The sequence below is a fragment of the Babylonia areolata genome, chromosome 23 (genome assembly GCF_041734735.1).
Source record: "Babylonia areolata isolate BAREFJ2019XMU chromosome 23, ASM4173473v1, whole genome shotgun sequence".
Lineage (NCBI taxonomy): Eukaryota > Metazoa > Mollusca > Gastropoda > Neogastropoda > Buccinidae > Babylonia > Babylonia areolata.
The window spans coordinates 4,438,306-4,453,305 of NC_134898.1; the positions used below are offsets into that span (position 1 = coordinate 4,438,306).

The 15,000-nt window shown below is 47.0% G+C and overlaps 1 protein-coding gene across 6 annotated transcripts in view; it reads left to right on the forward strand.

Annotated features, from left to right (window-relative positions):
- LOC143297920 (dystrophin-like) overlaps positions 1-15,000 on the forward strand; it is a 477,394-nt gene that overhangs the window by 76,289 nt on the left and 386,105 nt on the right. For 5 of the 6 annotated variants that reach the window (XM_076610493.1, XM_076610497.1, XM_076610494.1 and 2 more), the window contains exons 4-7: positions 2,904-2,996; positions 4,292-4,372; positions 11,079-11,171; positions 11,654-11,745. In XM_076610493.1, the coding sequence (XP_076466608.1) occupies positions 2,904-2,996; positions 4,292-4,372; positions 11,079-11,171; positions 11,654-11,745 (359 nt within the window). Of the gene's footprint in view, positions 1-2,903; positions 2,997-4,291; positions 4,373-11,078; positions 11,172-11,653; positions 11,746-12,504; positions 12,518-15,000 lie in introns of those variants that run through there. The other variant, XM_076610498.1, reaches the window with a different exon arrangement.

Genomic DNA, 15,000 nt, shown 5'->3' on the forward strand with positions numbered 1-15,000 from the left:
AACATCCTGGAAGACGAAATCCATCTTCTTGATCATTGTATTAAATATAAAACCTTAAGGCAACAATTTTTAAAGGATATTCAAAATTCGAATAACACAATACATATTCCCAATCAGGTGATGCTAACAGATGATGAATATATACAAACAAGATTAGGAAAATTTGTGTATGAATGCTGCTGCAATTTACCGCATTAACTGATTGATAAATTGTGTGTTTTTCATTCGTTCATTCATTTACCATTGCAATTGTGTCTTATAAACCTTACGGTTTCATGACAATAAAATCTATTCTATTCTATTCTATTCTATTCTATTCTATTCACATCCGACTCCCTTCTCCCCAATTCAACAGTGTCTGCCTTAATTACATGAAACTGATCCTTGACGGAAGCATGCAGTCCTATGTTAAAAAGGAAGACTAAAACGAAAAGAAAAACAAGACAGAACCACATCAAGAATAAGTTATTGATATAAAGTCAACGTGCCTGACATCAGACACGAATATAGCCTACAAGAGAGGCAAGGCTTTCGAGACTTACGTGTGATACGTTCTTAATCCAACAAAGGAATCATGAGAAATACAAAACGATATTGCAAAGTGGATCATCGACACATAGACATTGGCACTGATGTGACCTTGCCTTTTAATCTCCAAACTTACAAAGCATTTATTTTCAACACAAAGTCGCCATACTGTGTTTTATGAAAACTGGACATACTTAACCTCCAAATTTACAAAGCATTCATTTTCTGGCCAATACAAGTCGCTATACCACGTTTCATGAAAATTGGATATACGGACATGGGATTTAACTCTCCCCTCCCCGCCTCCCCCACCCCCCTACCCCACATACCCCCACCTCCACCCCCACACACACACGCACACGAACACCCTCACTCCCGTCCATTAGACTTAGACCTTGACTGGGGTCGGAGTGCACTTTTTTTCAGATGAGACGATCAACCGAAGTTCCGTATGCATCATGCATTTAGCGCACACAAAAACCCACAGCAACGAAAGGGTTGTCCTGTGGCAAAATTCAGTGGAAATATCCCACATTGACAGTAAAACAAATACATCTGCAAACAGAAAAATATATCTGTGTGTGTGTGTGTGTGTGTGTGTGTGTGTGTGTGTGTGTGTGTGTGTGTGTGTGTGTGTGTGTGTGTGATGTGTGTGTGTGTGTGTGTTTGTGTGTGTGTGTGTGTGTGTGTGTGTGTGTGTGTCGCTATACTCTGGCGACGGTCTCTCTCCCCAGGGAGAGAGCATCTCAAATTTCACAAAGAGAAATCTGTTGTTACAAATACAAAAGAGTGATACAATAGAATACAATACAATAAAACGAATGTAATACAATAGAATACAATGAAACACAATGCAATTGCTTGTGGAGGTAGGTGTGGGTGTGTGTGGTGGGGGTGAGGCAGGAAGGGGTGCGTGACTGAAGGACACAGGAAACGAATGATGATCGCCTAAAGACAGCTCTCAATCGGCTGAACCCAGGTAGGCAGCCTGTTGCGCAAATGACCCCGTGTTTGTAAAACGCCCAGAGCTTGGTCTCTGGCCGAGGAAAGGAGCTATAGACGTATCCATAATCTAATAATGGTAATAATGATGATAATAAATTGGTGATGATGAGAATGACGATGATGATGATGATGATGTGAAACCGCTAACAGCTTGATCACTGACCAGGAACAGATGCTGTATAAGTATGATAGTCAGTCGTGTCCGACTATGACCAGAACAGTATCAGTATCAGTATCAGTAGCTCAAGGAGGCGTCACTGCGTTAGGACAAATCCATATACGCTACACCACATCTGCCAAGCAGATGCCTCACCAGCAGCGTAGCCCAACGCGCTTAGTCAGGCCTTGAGAAAATTAGATAGATAAATAAATAAATAAAATAAAATAATAAATAAATAAATAAGTGAAATATATAAAATAAAAATAAAATAACCAAACCAAACCAAACCAACAAACAAACAAACAACACACACACACACACACACACACACACACACACACTAAACCAGCAGAGGACACAACTGCTGTTCCGACTATCTGGGTTAGAATTTGATTATAGTGGAGAGTGTCTTGCCCAAGTTACATCCCCACTCTCTCGCCCAAGAGGGTTTAGGACATACTGCCTCGGGATGGTTCCCAAAGGACAACTCGCCCCCAGTTTGAGAGCCACAGTGGAGTGATGGCCTAGAGGTAACGCGTCCGCCTAGGAAGCGAGAGAATCTGAGCGCGCTGGGTCGAATCGCGGCTCAGCCGCCGATATTTTCTCCCCCTCCACTAGACCTTGAGTGGTGGTCTGGACGCTTAGTCATTTGGATGAGGCGATAAACCGAGGTCCCGTGTGCTAGCATGCACTTAGCGCACGTAAAAGAACCCACGGCAACAAAAGGGTTGTTCCTTGTAAAATTCTGTAGAAAAATCCACTTCGATAGGAAAAACAAATAAAACTGCAGGCAGGAAAAAATACAAAAAAAAAAGAAAAAAAGGTGGCGCTGTAGTGTAGCGACGCGCTCTCCCTGGGGAGAGCAGCTCGAATTTCACACAGAGAAATCTGTTGCGATAAAAAGAAATACAAATACAAGTTACATCCCCCACTCTCTCGGCCAAGAGGGTTTAGGACATACGGCGTTGGGATGGTTCCCAAAGGACAACTCGCCCCCAGTTTGAGAGCCATAGTCCACAAAAGACTAAGCTGTAAATGACTTCCCATTGTAATGGAGAAAACCATTGATCATACTTCGCTGCTGGCCCAAATGTAAACTTTATGTCAACCTGTGAGAATATAAGCTAAACGTTGGGCTAATCAAGAATGGTTATGAAACAGTCAGTCAATCATAAGGTGTAGATGTTGTTGGTGGTGGTGGTGTTTTCAGGCGGGGAGGTCGGTGATCACTGATCTCAGCACGGACCTCAGGGATGGCACGTCACTGCTGTCGTTGCTGGAGGTCTTGTCAGGGCTCGTTCTGGTGAGTCTGTGTGTGGGGGTGGGAGGAGTGTGCGTCCGTGCGTGCGTGCGTGCGTGCGTTCATATGTGTGTAATCACTCTGTTTCACATGTAAAGTGTGTAATGCAGTAGAAGATCATTTCATGTACAGTTTGCTTCCTTTGCAATACTTCGAGGCAAAGATAATTATCTGAATTCTGAAAGGCCATCCACACACTGAGTAACGGTTGTATCTACAGCATTCGGAAACTATGTGTGCAAGAATTCAATGATGTTGAAACACGACAGGAAATAAGTAGACAGTTGTAGAGTGGTCGTACAATGTGCAAAACGCACACTTGGGTGCTGCATGTTTAATTTTAAGAGGAATTCAACATTTGTTGCTGCTACGTGATCGTCAGGGTAAAGTGTTTGTTGTGTACTTTGTTTTCAAAAACTTCTTTCTTGGGGTTGGAAATTTGGGGATAAAAATTTTCTGTTCGTTCTTGTGCTTCTCGTTCTTGTGCTTCTCGTTCTTGTGCTTCTCGTTCTTGTGCTTCTCTGACTCACATTCTCCCTGTCTACTCTGTTGCTGTTGTTGTTGTTGCTGCTGCTGCTGCTGTTATTCCTACTGCTGTTGTTGTTGCTGCTGTTGTTGTTGCTGATGCTGCTGTTGTTACTGCTACTGCTGTTGTTGTTGTTGTTGCTGCTGTTGTTGTTGCTGTTGTTGTTGTTGTTGCTGCTGCTGTTGTTGTTGTTGCTGTTGTTGTTGTTGTTGTTATTGTTCTGGCTGCTGCTGCTGCTGTTGTTGCTGTTGTTGTTGTTGTTGTTGCTGCTGTTGTTGTTGTTGCTGTTGTTGTTGTTGCTGTCGTTGTTATTGCTACTGTTGTTGTTGTTTTGCTGCTGCTGCTGTTGTCGCTGTTGTTGATATTGTTGTCGTTGTTGCTGTTGTTGATGTTGTTGTCGTTGTTGCTGTTGTTGCTGTTGTTGTTGTTGTTGTTGTTCTGGCTGCTGCTGTTGTTGTTGCTGCTGCTGCTGTTGTTGTTGTTGCTGCTATTGTTGTTGTTGTTGATGTTATTGTTGTTGTTGCTGCTGTTGTTGTTGTTGCTGCTGCTGCTGCTGTTGTTGTTGTTGATGTTATTGTTGTTGTTGCTGCTGCTGCTGCTGTTGTTGTTGTTGATGTTATTGTTATTGTTGTTGCTTCTGTTGCTGTTGTTGTTGCTACTGCTGTTGCTGCTGTTGTTGCTACCGTTTTGTTGTTTCTGTTGTTGTTGTTGTTGTTGATGATGATGATGTTGCGGTGATGACCATGTTCCTGGGTGCTGATGGTGTTGACAGAAACGAGAGAAGGGCAGGCTGCGTGTCCATCACATCAACAATGTCAACACCGTGTTGCACGTGCTCGAGTCCAATTACAACGTGAGTCACTCTCTCTGTCTCTCTGTCTGTCTCTCTCTCTGTGTCTCTGTGTGTCTCTCTCTCTGTGTCTCTGTCTCTGTCTCTCTCTCTGTGTGTCTCTCTGTGTCTCTGTGTGTCTCTCTCTCTGTGTCTCTCTGTGTCTCTCTGTCTGTGTCTCTGTCTGTGTCTGTCTCTCTCTCTCTAGGGAGGATGAATGACATTTTTTGTTTCGTTGTAAAGCTTATGACGATATTCGAGAAAAAAATGTGTTGTATTGAAAACAAATTTAGCAAAGAATGAAGATATTTTTGGAGTGCTTAATCTAAATCAGGAAACTTCACTACAGTCACTTGCAAAATATATTGCCGAAGCGAATAACATGCGACGAAAAAAACAACAATCATAAAATAGTATCAGGTGTTGCTCATTGTGAAAAGTGAAATATGTGTTGTCATTCTCATATGGAAAATATTTATGTTATACATTTATATATGTTTTTTGTTTTTATTTCCCACTACATGCCATTACTTTGAATGGATGGTCGAACTGCACTTTGTTGCACAGATTGATTGATTTCGTTTTGGCTTTGGTTTTCATCAATATTATTACTATTGATGCATGTTGTTATTTGTATTATGAACCCCCATGTCATTAGGGCTGTAAAGCTATTGACATTAAAGTGTTCAGTGTTCTCTCTCTCTCTCTCTCTCTCTCTGTCCTCTCCTGCATGACTTTAAGAACAAGGTATATTATATCATCCAAATTCTGTATATTTCCCAGTCAGCATAGATTAGCATTACTCATGGCTTCTCGGCATGAACAGACCATTCGCAATTTGTCGATGTATTTGTTTGAAGCATTCAGACTGCGATCAACTCTGATGCCTTAGAATACTGAAGTTTGTTCTTGATGATATGACTGCTTATTTCTTGTTGTTTTTCTTACATGATCATGTGTATGTACCCCTTCACGAGGGGCAATGGCCTATCCATGAATAAATTATCCGTCTCTCTCTCTCTCTCTCTCTCTCTCTCTCTCTCTCTCTCTCTCTCTCTGTCTGTCTGTCTGTCTGTCTGTCTGGCCGGGCCGCTGTGTGTGTTTTTTGTGTCTTTTTTATATTTCTTTTGTTGTTTTGTTGTCGTTGCTGTTGTTTTTAAGGGAATCATGTTTTTCTTAATGAAATAAAAAAGATAGTATTATAACAGCAGACGTGATGCAGCATAATTCTGTTTGGATCAGTCCGCTGCACGCTTTGCCACTTGAAACGTGAAACTGAATCTCAGCACAGGTGCACGTGTGTGTGTGTGTGTGTGTGTGTGTGTGTGTGTGTGTGTGGTGTGCTGTGTGTGTGTGTGTGTGTGTGTGTGTGTGGTGTTGTGTCGTGGTGTGTGTGTGTTTGTTTGTTGTGTGTGTGTGTGTGGGGGGGGGGGGGATGGAGTGAGGTGTGGTGTGTAGGAGCATATACTAACACTAATACAACACACACACACACACACACACACAGATCAAAGGCAGAGGCAGCAGGGATCATCAACCCACGGTACAAATCTACACTCGCACCTTCAAACAAAAGAAGAGGTCTCGTTTTACTCTCTTCCCTTCCCATACGTCCCGCCCCCCTCCGCACCCACACCCATGTCCCTCCACTTCTCCAACACTCTCCCCCACTACAACCACCGTCCCCAGTCTACCTCCCCCCTCAGGCCCAAGCCCCACCCCCCACCCCCACCCCACCAACCAACCTCCTTTGGTCCTCCACCTGCCCCCCCAACCCCTCCCCCCCCCCCCCCCCCCCCCCTTCTACCCTCCCATCGTTCTGCGAGCGTGTTCTCTTCGATGGACAGTCAACACTTGTCTGCCGTGGGGGGAAAAAATCTGTAAAAAAAAAAACTGGTGTTTCAAGTCATGAATCAATATCCACAACAACCAGCCCCCCGCCCCCCAACTGAGAAAACCTGTCTGAAGATATTGCTGCTCCAGATCAAATGTGTGAGTTCTCTGCCTTCCAGACATGTTTTACCTTCTTTTGATGATGTCATTGGTGATGTCACTATGGACGTAAGTGCTACGTCCTGTGTGAAGCAGTCCAAGCGTTTTAATGGGACTGTGCTGTGCTGTGTTGTAATAATAATAATAACAATAATAATAATTATGGTATTTATATAGCGCTGAATCTTGTGCAGAGACTAATCAAAGCGCTTTCGCACCAGTCATTCACACGCATGCATAAAACTGTAGAAACTAAAGACAAGGAAGAGGCAGGCAAGGGAGGCTATTTTGGGAAGAGGTGGGTTTTACGGCCAGACTTGAAAGAGCTGAGTGTGGAGACTTGACGAAGCGAAAGAGAAAATTCATTCCAATCGCAAGGTCCAGAGACAGAGAAAGAACGGCGGCCAACAGTCGAGTGTTTGAATCTGGGTATGCGTAAACAGAGTACTGTGCTGTACTGTGCTGTGCTGTACTGTACTGTGATGTGCTGAGCTGTGTTGTGCTGTACTGTACTGTGATGTGTTGAGCTGTGTTGTGCTGTGCTGTACTGTGATGTGCTGAGCTGTGTTGTGCTGTACTGTACTGTACTGTGATGTGCTGAGCTGTGTTGTGCTGTGCTGTACTGTGATGTGCTGAGCTGTGTTGTGCTGTACTGTACTGTGATGTGTTGAGCTGTGTTGTGCTGTGCTGTACTGTGATGTGCTGAGCTGTGTTGTGTTGTGCTGTACTGTACTGTGATGTGCTGAGCTGTGTTGTGCTGTACTGTACTGTGATGTGTTGAGCTGTGTTGTGCTGTGCTGTACTGTGATGTGCTGAGCTGTGTTGTGTTGTGCTGTACTGTACTGTGATGTGCTGAGCTGTGTTGTGCTGTACTGTACTGTGATGTGCTGAGCTGTGTTGTGCTGTACTGTACTGTGATGTGTTGAGCTGTGTTGTGTTGTGCTGTACTGTACTGTGATGTGTTGAGCTGTGTTGTGCTGTGCTGTACTGTACTGTGATGTGTTGAGCTGTGTTGTGCTGTACTGTACTGTACTGTGATGTGTTGAGCTGTGTTGTGCTGTACTGTACTGTACTGTGATGTGCTGAGCTGTGTTGTGCTGTACTGTACTGTGATGTGCTGAGCTGTGTTGTGCTGTACTGTACTGTGATGTGTTGAGCTGTGTTGTGCTGTGCTGTACTGTACTGTGATGTGTTGAGCTGTGTTGTGCTGTACTGTACTGTGATGTGTTGAGCTGTGTTGTGCTGTGCTGTACTGTGATGTGTTGAGCTGTGCTGTGCTGTACTGTACTGTACTGTGATGTGTTGAGCTGTGTTGTGCTGTGCTGTACTGTGATGTGTTGAGCTGTGTTGTGCTGTACTGTACTGTGATGTGCTGAGCTGTGTTGTGCTGTGCTGTGCTGTACTGTACTGTACTGTGATGTGTTGAGCTGTGCTGTACTGTACTGTACTGTGATGTGTTGAGCTGTGTTGTGCTGTGCTGTGCTGTACTGTACTGTACTGTGATGTGTTGAGCTGTGCTGTACTGTACTGTACTGTGATGTGTTGAGCTGTGTTGTGCTGTGCTGTACTGTGATGTGTTGAGCTGTGTTGTGCTGTGCTGTGCTGTACTGTACTGTACTGTGATGTGTTGAGCTGTGTTGTGCTGTGCTGTACTGTGATGTGTTGAGCTGTGTTGTGCTGTGCTGTACTGAGCTGTGTTGTGCTGTACTGTACTGTGATGTGTTGAGCTGTGTTGTGCTGTGCTGTACTGTGATGTGTTGAGCTGTGTTGTGCTGTGCTGTACTGTACTGTGATGTGCTGAGCTGTGTTGTGCTGTACTGTACTGTGATGTGTTGAGCTGTGTTGTGCTGTGCTGTACTGTGATGTGTTGAGCTGTGTTGTGCTGTGCTGTACTGTACTGTGATGTGTTGAGCTGTGTTGTGCTGTGCTGTACTGAGCTGTGTTGTGCTGTACTGTACTGTGATGTGTTGAGCTGTGTTGTGCTGTGCTGTACTGTGATGTGTTGAGCTGTGTTGTGCTGTGCTGTACTGTACTGTGATGTGCTGAGCTGTGTTGTGCTGTACTGTACTGTGATGTGTTGAGCTGTGTTGTGCTGTGCTGTGATGTGCTGAGCTGTGTTGTGCTGTACTGTACTGTGATGTGCTGAGCTGTGTTGTGCTGTGCTGTACTGTACTGTGTTGTGCTGTACTGTGTTGTGCTGTGCTGTGTTGTGCCGTACTGTGTTGTGCTGTACTGTGCTGTGCTGTGCTGTACTGTGTTGTGCTGTGCTGTACTGTGCTGTGCTGTACTGTGCTGTACTGTGTTGTGCTGTGCTGTGCTGTACTGTGCTGTGCTGTGCTGTACTGTGCTGTGCTGTGCTGTACTGTGTTGTGCTGTACTGTGCTGTGCTGTACTGTGTTGTGCTGTGCTGTACTGTGTTGTGCTGTACTGTGCTGTGCTGTGCTGTACTGTGTTGTGCTGTACTGTGTTGTGCTGTACTGTGTTGTGCTGTGCTGTACTGTGTTGTGCTGTGCTGTACTGTACTGTGTTGTGCTGTGCTGTACTCTGCTGTACTCTGCTGTGTTGTACTGTACTGTGTTGTGCTGTGCTGTGCTGTACTGTGCTGTACTCTGCTGTGTTGTGCTGTGCTGTGCTGTACTGTACTGTGCTGTGCTGTACTGTACTGTGCTGTGCTGCTGTCCTCTGTATGTAATGGTCTGGTGCCTGAAGAGATTCCTTTTGAACGGGAGAAACCGCAACAATGCCGATGGCTGAGTGAGAAGGTTTGGGGAGGGGGGACGGGGGAAGTGGGGGGACGGGGGAAGGAGGGGGGGGGGGGGGCAGAGGGAGAGATAGAGATAGAGTCTAAGACAGACAGACTGAAGAGGGGACAGAGAGAAACAGCGACAGGCAGACAGGGAAAGAGGGAGAGAGAACTTGAACTTGATTTTTTTTCTTTCTTCTTTTTTTTTTTCTTTTTTTGTGGTGGTCAATACCAAATGATTGTGTGTGTGTGTGTGTGTGTGTGTGTGTGTGCGTGCGTGCGTGTGTGTGAGACACAGAGAGAGAGGCTCTAACACATACAACACACACCCACTAACACACACACACGCGCGCGCACACACACACACACACACACACACACACACGCACTAATACTAACACAGACACTAACACACACACACACACACACACACACACACACAACACTAACACTAACACTAACACTAACACATACACACAAACTAACACTAACACTAAAACACGCTAGCACAAGCACACATACATGTACACTAACCCAAACTTACACACTAACACACACTTACACGCAAACACGCGTTTGAGTATGCAGTCAGAATGTCGTATCTAATCCCTCGTGTTTGAAAAAATTTCCCTTTCATAGCCAGTCAGTTTAGAGTGCAAAATTCCCTTGTGCTATAAACACAGAAAATAATATGGTGTCCAGGAATAGCTGGGGATTCCCCCCTGTGATGGGGTAGAAAACATGTCCTATCCTACCACCGAACATAAAGAGCAGTAGGTTCATGGATAACAGACCGATGATGTGGTCACCCTTCAGTGACATGGGTCCTCTACCTAGGTGCTGCATAAAGGGCAGTGAAAGGGTATGTGGTGCGGTGGCCCAGCAGTCACACGTCCGTGTAGTAAGCGAGAGAATCAAAGGGTACAGGATCGATTCCCTCCCCCCCCCCCCCCCCCACCCCCTCCCTCATCCATCCACCAGACCTTAAGAGGGTGGTCTGGACGGACGGAGGTCCTGTGTGTGTGTCAGCATTCACTTACCAGCACGTAAAAGAACACACGACAACAAGAGAAATGTCCCTGGCAAAATGTTATCATAGAATCCACTCTAATGTACACGCGTAGTGCGTGTGCGTGGCTGAAAACCGGACAGAGTGACAATGGGAAACGAATGATGAGCGCCTAAAGACAGCTGTCAGTCGGATTCTGCCCAGGTAGACAGTCTGTTGTGCAAATGACTCCTTGTTTGTAAAGCGCTTAGAGAGCTTAGTCACCAACCGAGGAGAAGCGTTGTATACGAATCAACGATAACAGAACATGGGCTCTGACCGAGATCGGCGCAATATAAGTACTAACAATGAATGATATGGATCCTTACATAGCGCCTATCCTCGATCGGAGGCCAAGCTCTAAGCGCTTTACAAACTCGGGATCATTTGCATAACAGACTGGGTAGAGTCGACTGACGGCTGCTACTGGGCGCACATCATTCGTTTCCTGCGTCATTCAATCAGATTTCAGGCACGCACGCACGCACGCACACACACACACACACACACGCACGCACACACACACACACGCAAGCACGCACGCACGCACGCACGCACGCACACACACACACACACTCAGACAGACAGACATGTAACATTTAACTTGTATGACCATTTTGTTTGTTTACCCCGCCATGTGCGCAGCCATACTCCGTTTTCGGGGGAGGGGGGGTGCATGCTGGGTATGTTAATGTTTCCACAACCCACCGAACACTGACATGGATTACAGGATCTTTAACGTGCGTATTTTGATCTTCTGCGTGCGTATGCACACGAGGGGGGTTCAGGCACTAGCAAGTCTGCACATAATGTTGATCTGGGAGATCGGAAAAATCTCCAACCTTTACCCACCAGGTGCCGTTACTGAGATTCGAACCCGGGATCCTCAGATTGAAATTGTAACGTTTTAACCACTTGGCTATTGCGCAACAATTTTGTGCTTTCAGATCAAGCTGGTCAACATCAGCAGCAATGACATCGTGGATGGTAATGCCAAGCTGACACTGGGCCTGGTCTGGAGTATCATTCTCCACTGGCAGGTAGGCTGGGGTCTCTGTCTCTGTGTCTCTGTCTCTGTCTCTCTCCACTGACAGGTAAGGACTAGTCTCTCTGTCCCTCCTTCTCTCTCTCTGTGCGAGTGTGCGTGTGTGCCTTACTCGCTTCCGTTCCGTACAGATGTGAGCGATGTTGTGTCTCTCAGTTTGACGCTGTGTTATACTCGTACATTATACATGTACTGAGTATTAAGTACAGCTACATTTATATGCGTACATGTTTGTGTGTCTCTTAGAACAACGGCAGATGTGTAAATCGGCCAAAATGCTAATATCTTCACCGTTGGAAAATAAAGATTCATTCATTCATTCATTCTCTCTCTCTCTCTCTCTCTCTCTCTGTCTCTCTCTCTCTCTCTCTACTGGGAAATAAATAAATAAAATAAATGAATAGATAGATAGATAGACAAGTAACTAAATAAATGAATGAATGAATGAATAGATAAAACCACTGTTCTGGTCGTCAGGTGAAGGACGTGATGCGTGACGTGGCGGGGGACCTGAGGCAGACCAACCTGGAGAGGACGCTACTCACCTGGTGCCAGACCCACACGGCAGGGTCAGTGTCTTACCTGTACCTCTCTTTCACAGTGCCAGACCCACACGGCAGGGTCAGTATCTTACCTGTACCTCTCTTTCACAGTGCCAGACCCACACGGCAGGGTCAGTATCTTACCTGTACCTTTCACAGTGCCAGACACACACGGCAGGGTCAGTATCTTACCTGTACCTCTCTTTCACAGTGCCAGACCCACACGGCAGGGTCAGTGTCTTACCTGTACCTCTCTTTCACAGTGCCAGACCCACACGGCAGGGTCAGTGTCTTACCTGTACCTCTCTTTCACAGTGCCAGACCCACACGGCAGGGTCAGTGTCTTACCTGTACCTCTCTTTCACAGTGCCAGACCTACACGGCAGGGTCAGTGTCTTACCTGTACCTGTCTTTCACAGTGCCAGACACACACGGCAGGGTCAGTGTCTTACCTGTACCTCTCTTTCACAGTGCCAGACCCACACGGCAGGGTCAGTGTCTTACCTGTACCTCGCTTTCACAGTGCCAGACACACACGGCAGGGTCAGTGTCTTACCTGTACCTCGCTTTCACAGTGCCAGACTCACACGGCAGGGTCAGTGTCTTACCTGTACCTCTCTTTCACAGTGCCAGAACCACACGGCAGGGTCAGTATCTTACCTGTACCTCTCTTTCACAGTGCCAGACCCACACGGCAGGGTCAGTGTCTTACCTGTACCTGTCACAGTGCCAGACCCACACGGCAGGGTCAGTATCTTACCTGTACCTCTCTTTCACAGTGCCAGACCCACACGGCAGGGTCAGTATCTTACCTGTACCTGTCACAGTGCCAGACCTAGTGTGGTGTGACAGGTACCATAGTTGTGATGTGTGGTGTGGTTTGACAGGTACCATGGTGTGATGTGATGTGTGGTGTGACAGGTACCAGGGTGTGATGTGATGTGTGGTGTGACAGGTACCAGGGTGTGATGTGATGTGTGGTCTGGTGTGACAGGTACCAGGGTGTGATGTGATGTGTAGTATGACAGGTACCATAGTTGTGATGTGTGGTGTGGTTTGACAGGTACCAAGGTGTGATGTGATGTGTGGTGTGACAGGTACCAGGGTGTGATGTGTGGTGTGACAGGTACCAGGGTGGTTATGTGATGTGTGGTGTGACAGGTACCAGGGTGGTTATGTGATGTGTGGTGTGACAGGTACCAGGGTGGTTATGTGATGTGTGGTGTGACAGGTACCAGGGTGTGATGTGATGTGTGGTGTGACAGGTACCAGGGTGTGATGTGGTGTGACAGGTACCAGGGTGTGATGTGTGGTGTGACAGGTACCAGGGTTGTGATGTGTGGTGTGACAGGTACCAGGGTTGTGATGTGATGTGTGGTGTGACAGGTACCAGGGTGTGATGTGATGTGTGGTGTGACAGGTACCAGGGTGTGATGTGTGGTGTGTTGTGACAGGTTCCATGGTGTGATGTGTGGTGTGACAGGTACCAGGGTTGTGATGTGTGGTGTGGTGTGACAGGTTCCATGGTGTGATGTGTGGTGTGACAGGTACCAGGGTGTGATGTGATGTGTGGTGTGACAGGTACCAGGGTGTGATGTGATGTGATGTGTAGTGTGACAGGTACCAGGGTGTGATGTGTGGTGTGGTGTGACAGGTACCAGGGTTGTGATGTGTGATGTGGTGTGACAGGTACCAGGGTGTTATGTGTGGTGTGGTGTGACAGGTACCAGGGTGTGATGTGTGGTGTGGTGTGACAGGTGCCAGGGTTATGATGTGATGTGTGGTGTGACAGGTACCAGGGTGTGATGAGATGTGTGGTGTGACAGGTGCCAGGGTTATGATGTGATGTGTGGTGTGACAGTTACCAGGGTGTGTTGTGGTGTGTGGTGTGACAGGTACCAGGGTTATGATGTGTGGCGTGGTGTGACAGGTACCAGGGTTATGAAGTGATGTGTGGTGTGGTGTGACAGGTACCAGGGTTGTGATGTGTGGTGTGGTGTGACAGGTACCAGGGTTGTGATGTGTGGTGTGGTGTGACAGGTACCAGGGTTGTGATGTGATGTGTGGTGTGACAGGTACCAGGGTTATGATGTGATGTGTGGTGTGACAGGTACCAGGGTGTGATGTGATGTGTGGTGTGACAGGTACCAGGGTTATGATGTGATGTGTGGTGTGACAGGTACCAGGGTTGTGATGTGTGGTGTGGTGTGACAGGTACCAGGGTGTGATGTGATGTGTGGTGTGGTGTGACAGGTACCAGGGTTATGAAGTGTGGTGTGGTGTGACAGGTACCAGGGTTGTGATGTGTGGTGTGGTGTGACAGGTACCAAGGTGTGATGTGATGTGTGGTGTGACAGGTACCAGGGTGTGATGTATGGTGTGGTGTGACAGGTACCAAGGTGGTGATGTGATGTGTGGTGTGACAAGTACCAGGGTGTGATGTATGGTGTGGTGTGACAGGTACCAGGGTGTGATGTGATGTGTGGTGTGACAGGTACCAGGGTTGTGATGTGATGTGTGGTGTGACAGGTACCAGGGTTATGATGTGTGGTGTGGTGTGACAGGTACCAGGGTGTGATGTGTGGTGTGACAGGTACCAGGGTTATGATGTGATGTGTGGTGTGACAGGTACCAGGGTTATGATGTGTGGTGTGGTGTGACAGGTACCAGGGTGTGATGTGATGTGTGGTGTGACAGGTACCAGGGTGTGATGTGTGGTGTGGTGTGACAGGTACCAGGGTGTGATGTGTGGTTTGGTGTGACAAGTACCAAGGTTATGATGTGATGTGTGGTGTGACAGGTACCAGGGGTTATGGTGTGATGTGTGGTGTGACAGGTACCAGGGTTATGATGTGATGTGTGGTGTGACAGGTACCAGGGTTGTGATGTGTGGTGTGGTGTGACAGGTACCAGGGTTGTGATGTGTGGTGTGGTGTGACAGGTACCAGGGTTATGATGTGTGGTGTGGTGTGACAGGTACCAGGGTTGTGATGTGTGGTGTGGTGTGACAGGTACCAGGGTGTGATGTGATGTGTGGTGTGACAGGTACCAGGGTTGTGATGTGATGTGTGGTGTGACAGGTACCAGGGTTATGATGTGATGTGTGGTGTGACAGGTACCAGGGTTATGATGTTATGTGTGGTGTGACAGGTACCAGGGTTATGATGTTATGTGTGGTGTGACAGGTACCAGGGTTATGATGTGACGTGGTGTGACAGGTACCAGGGGTTATGATGTGATGTGTGGTGTGACAGGTACCAGGGTGTGATGTGATGTGTGGTG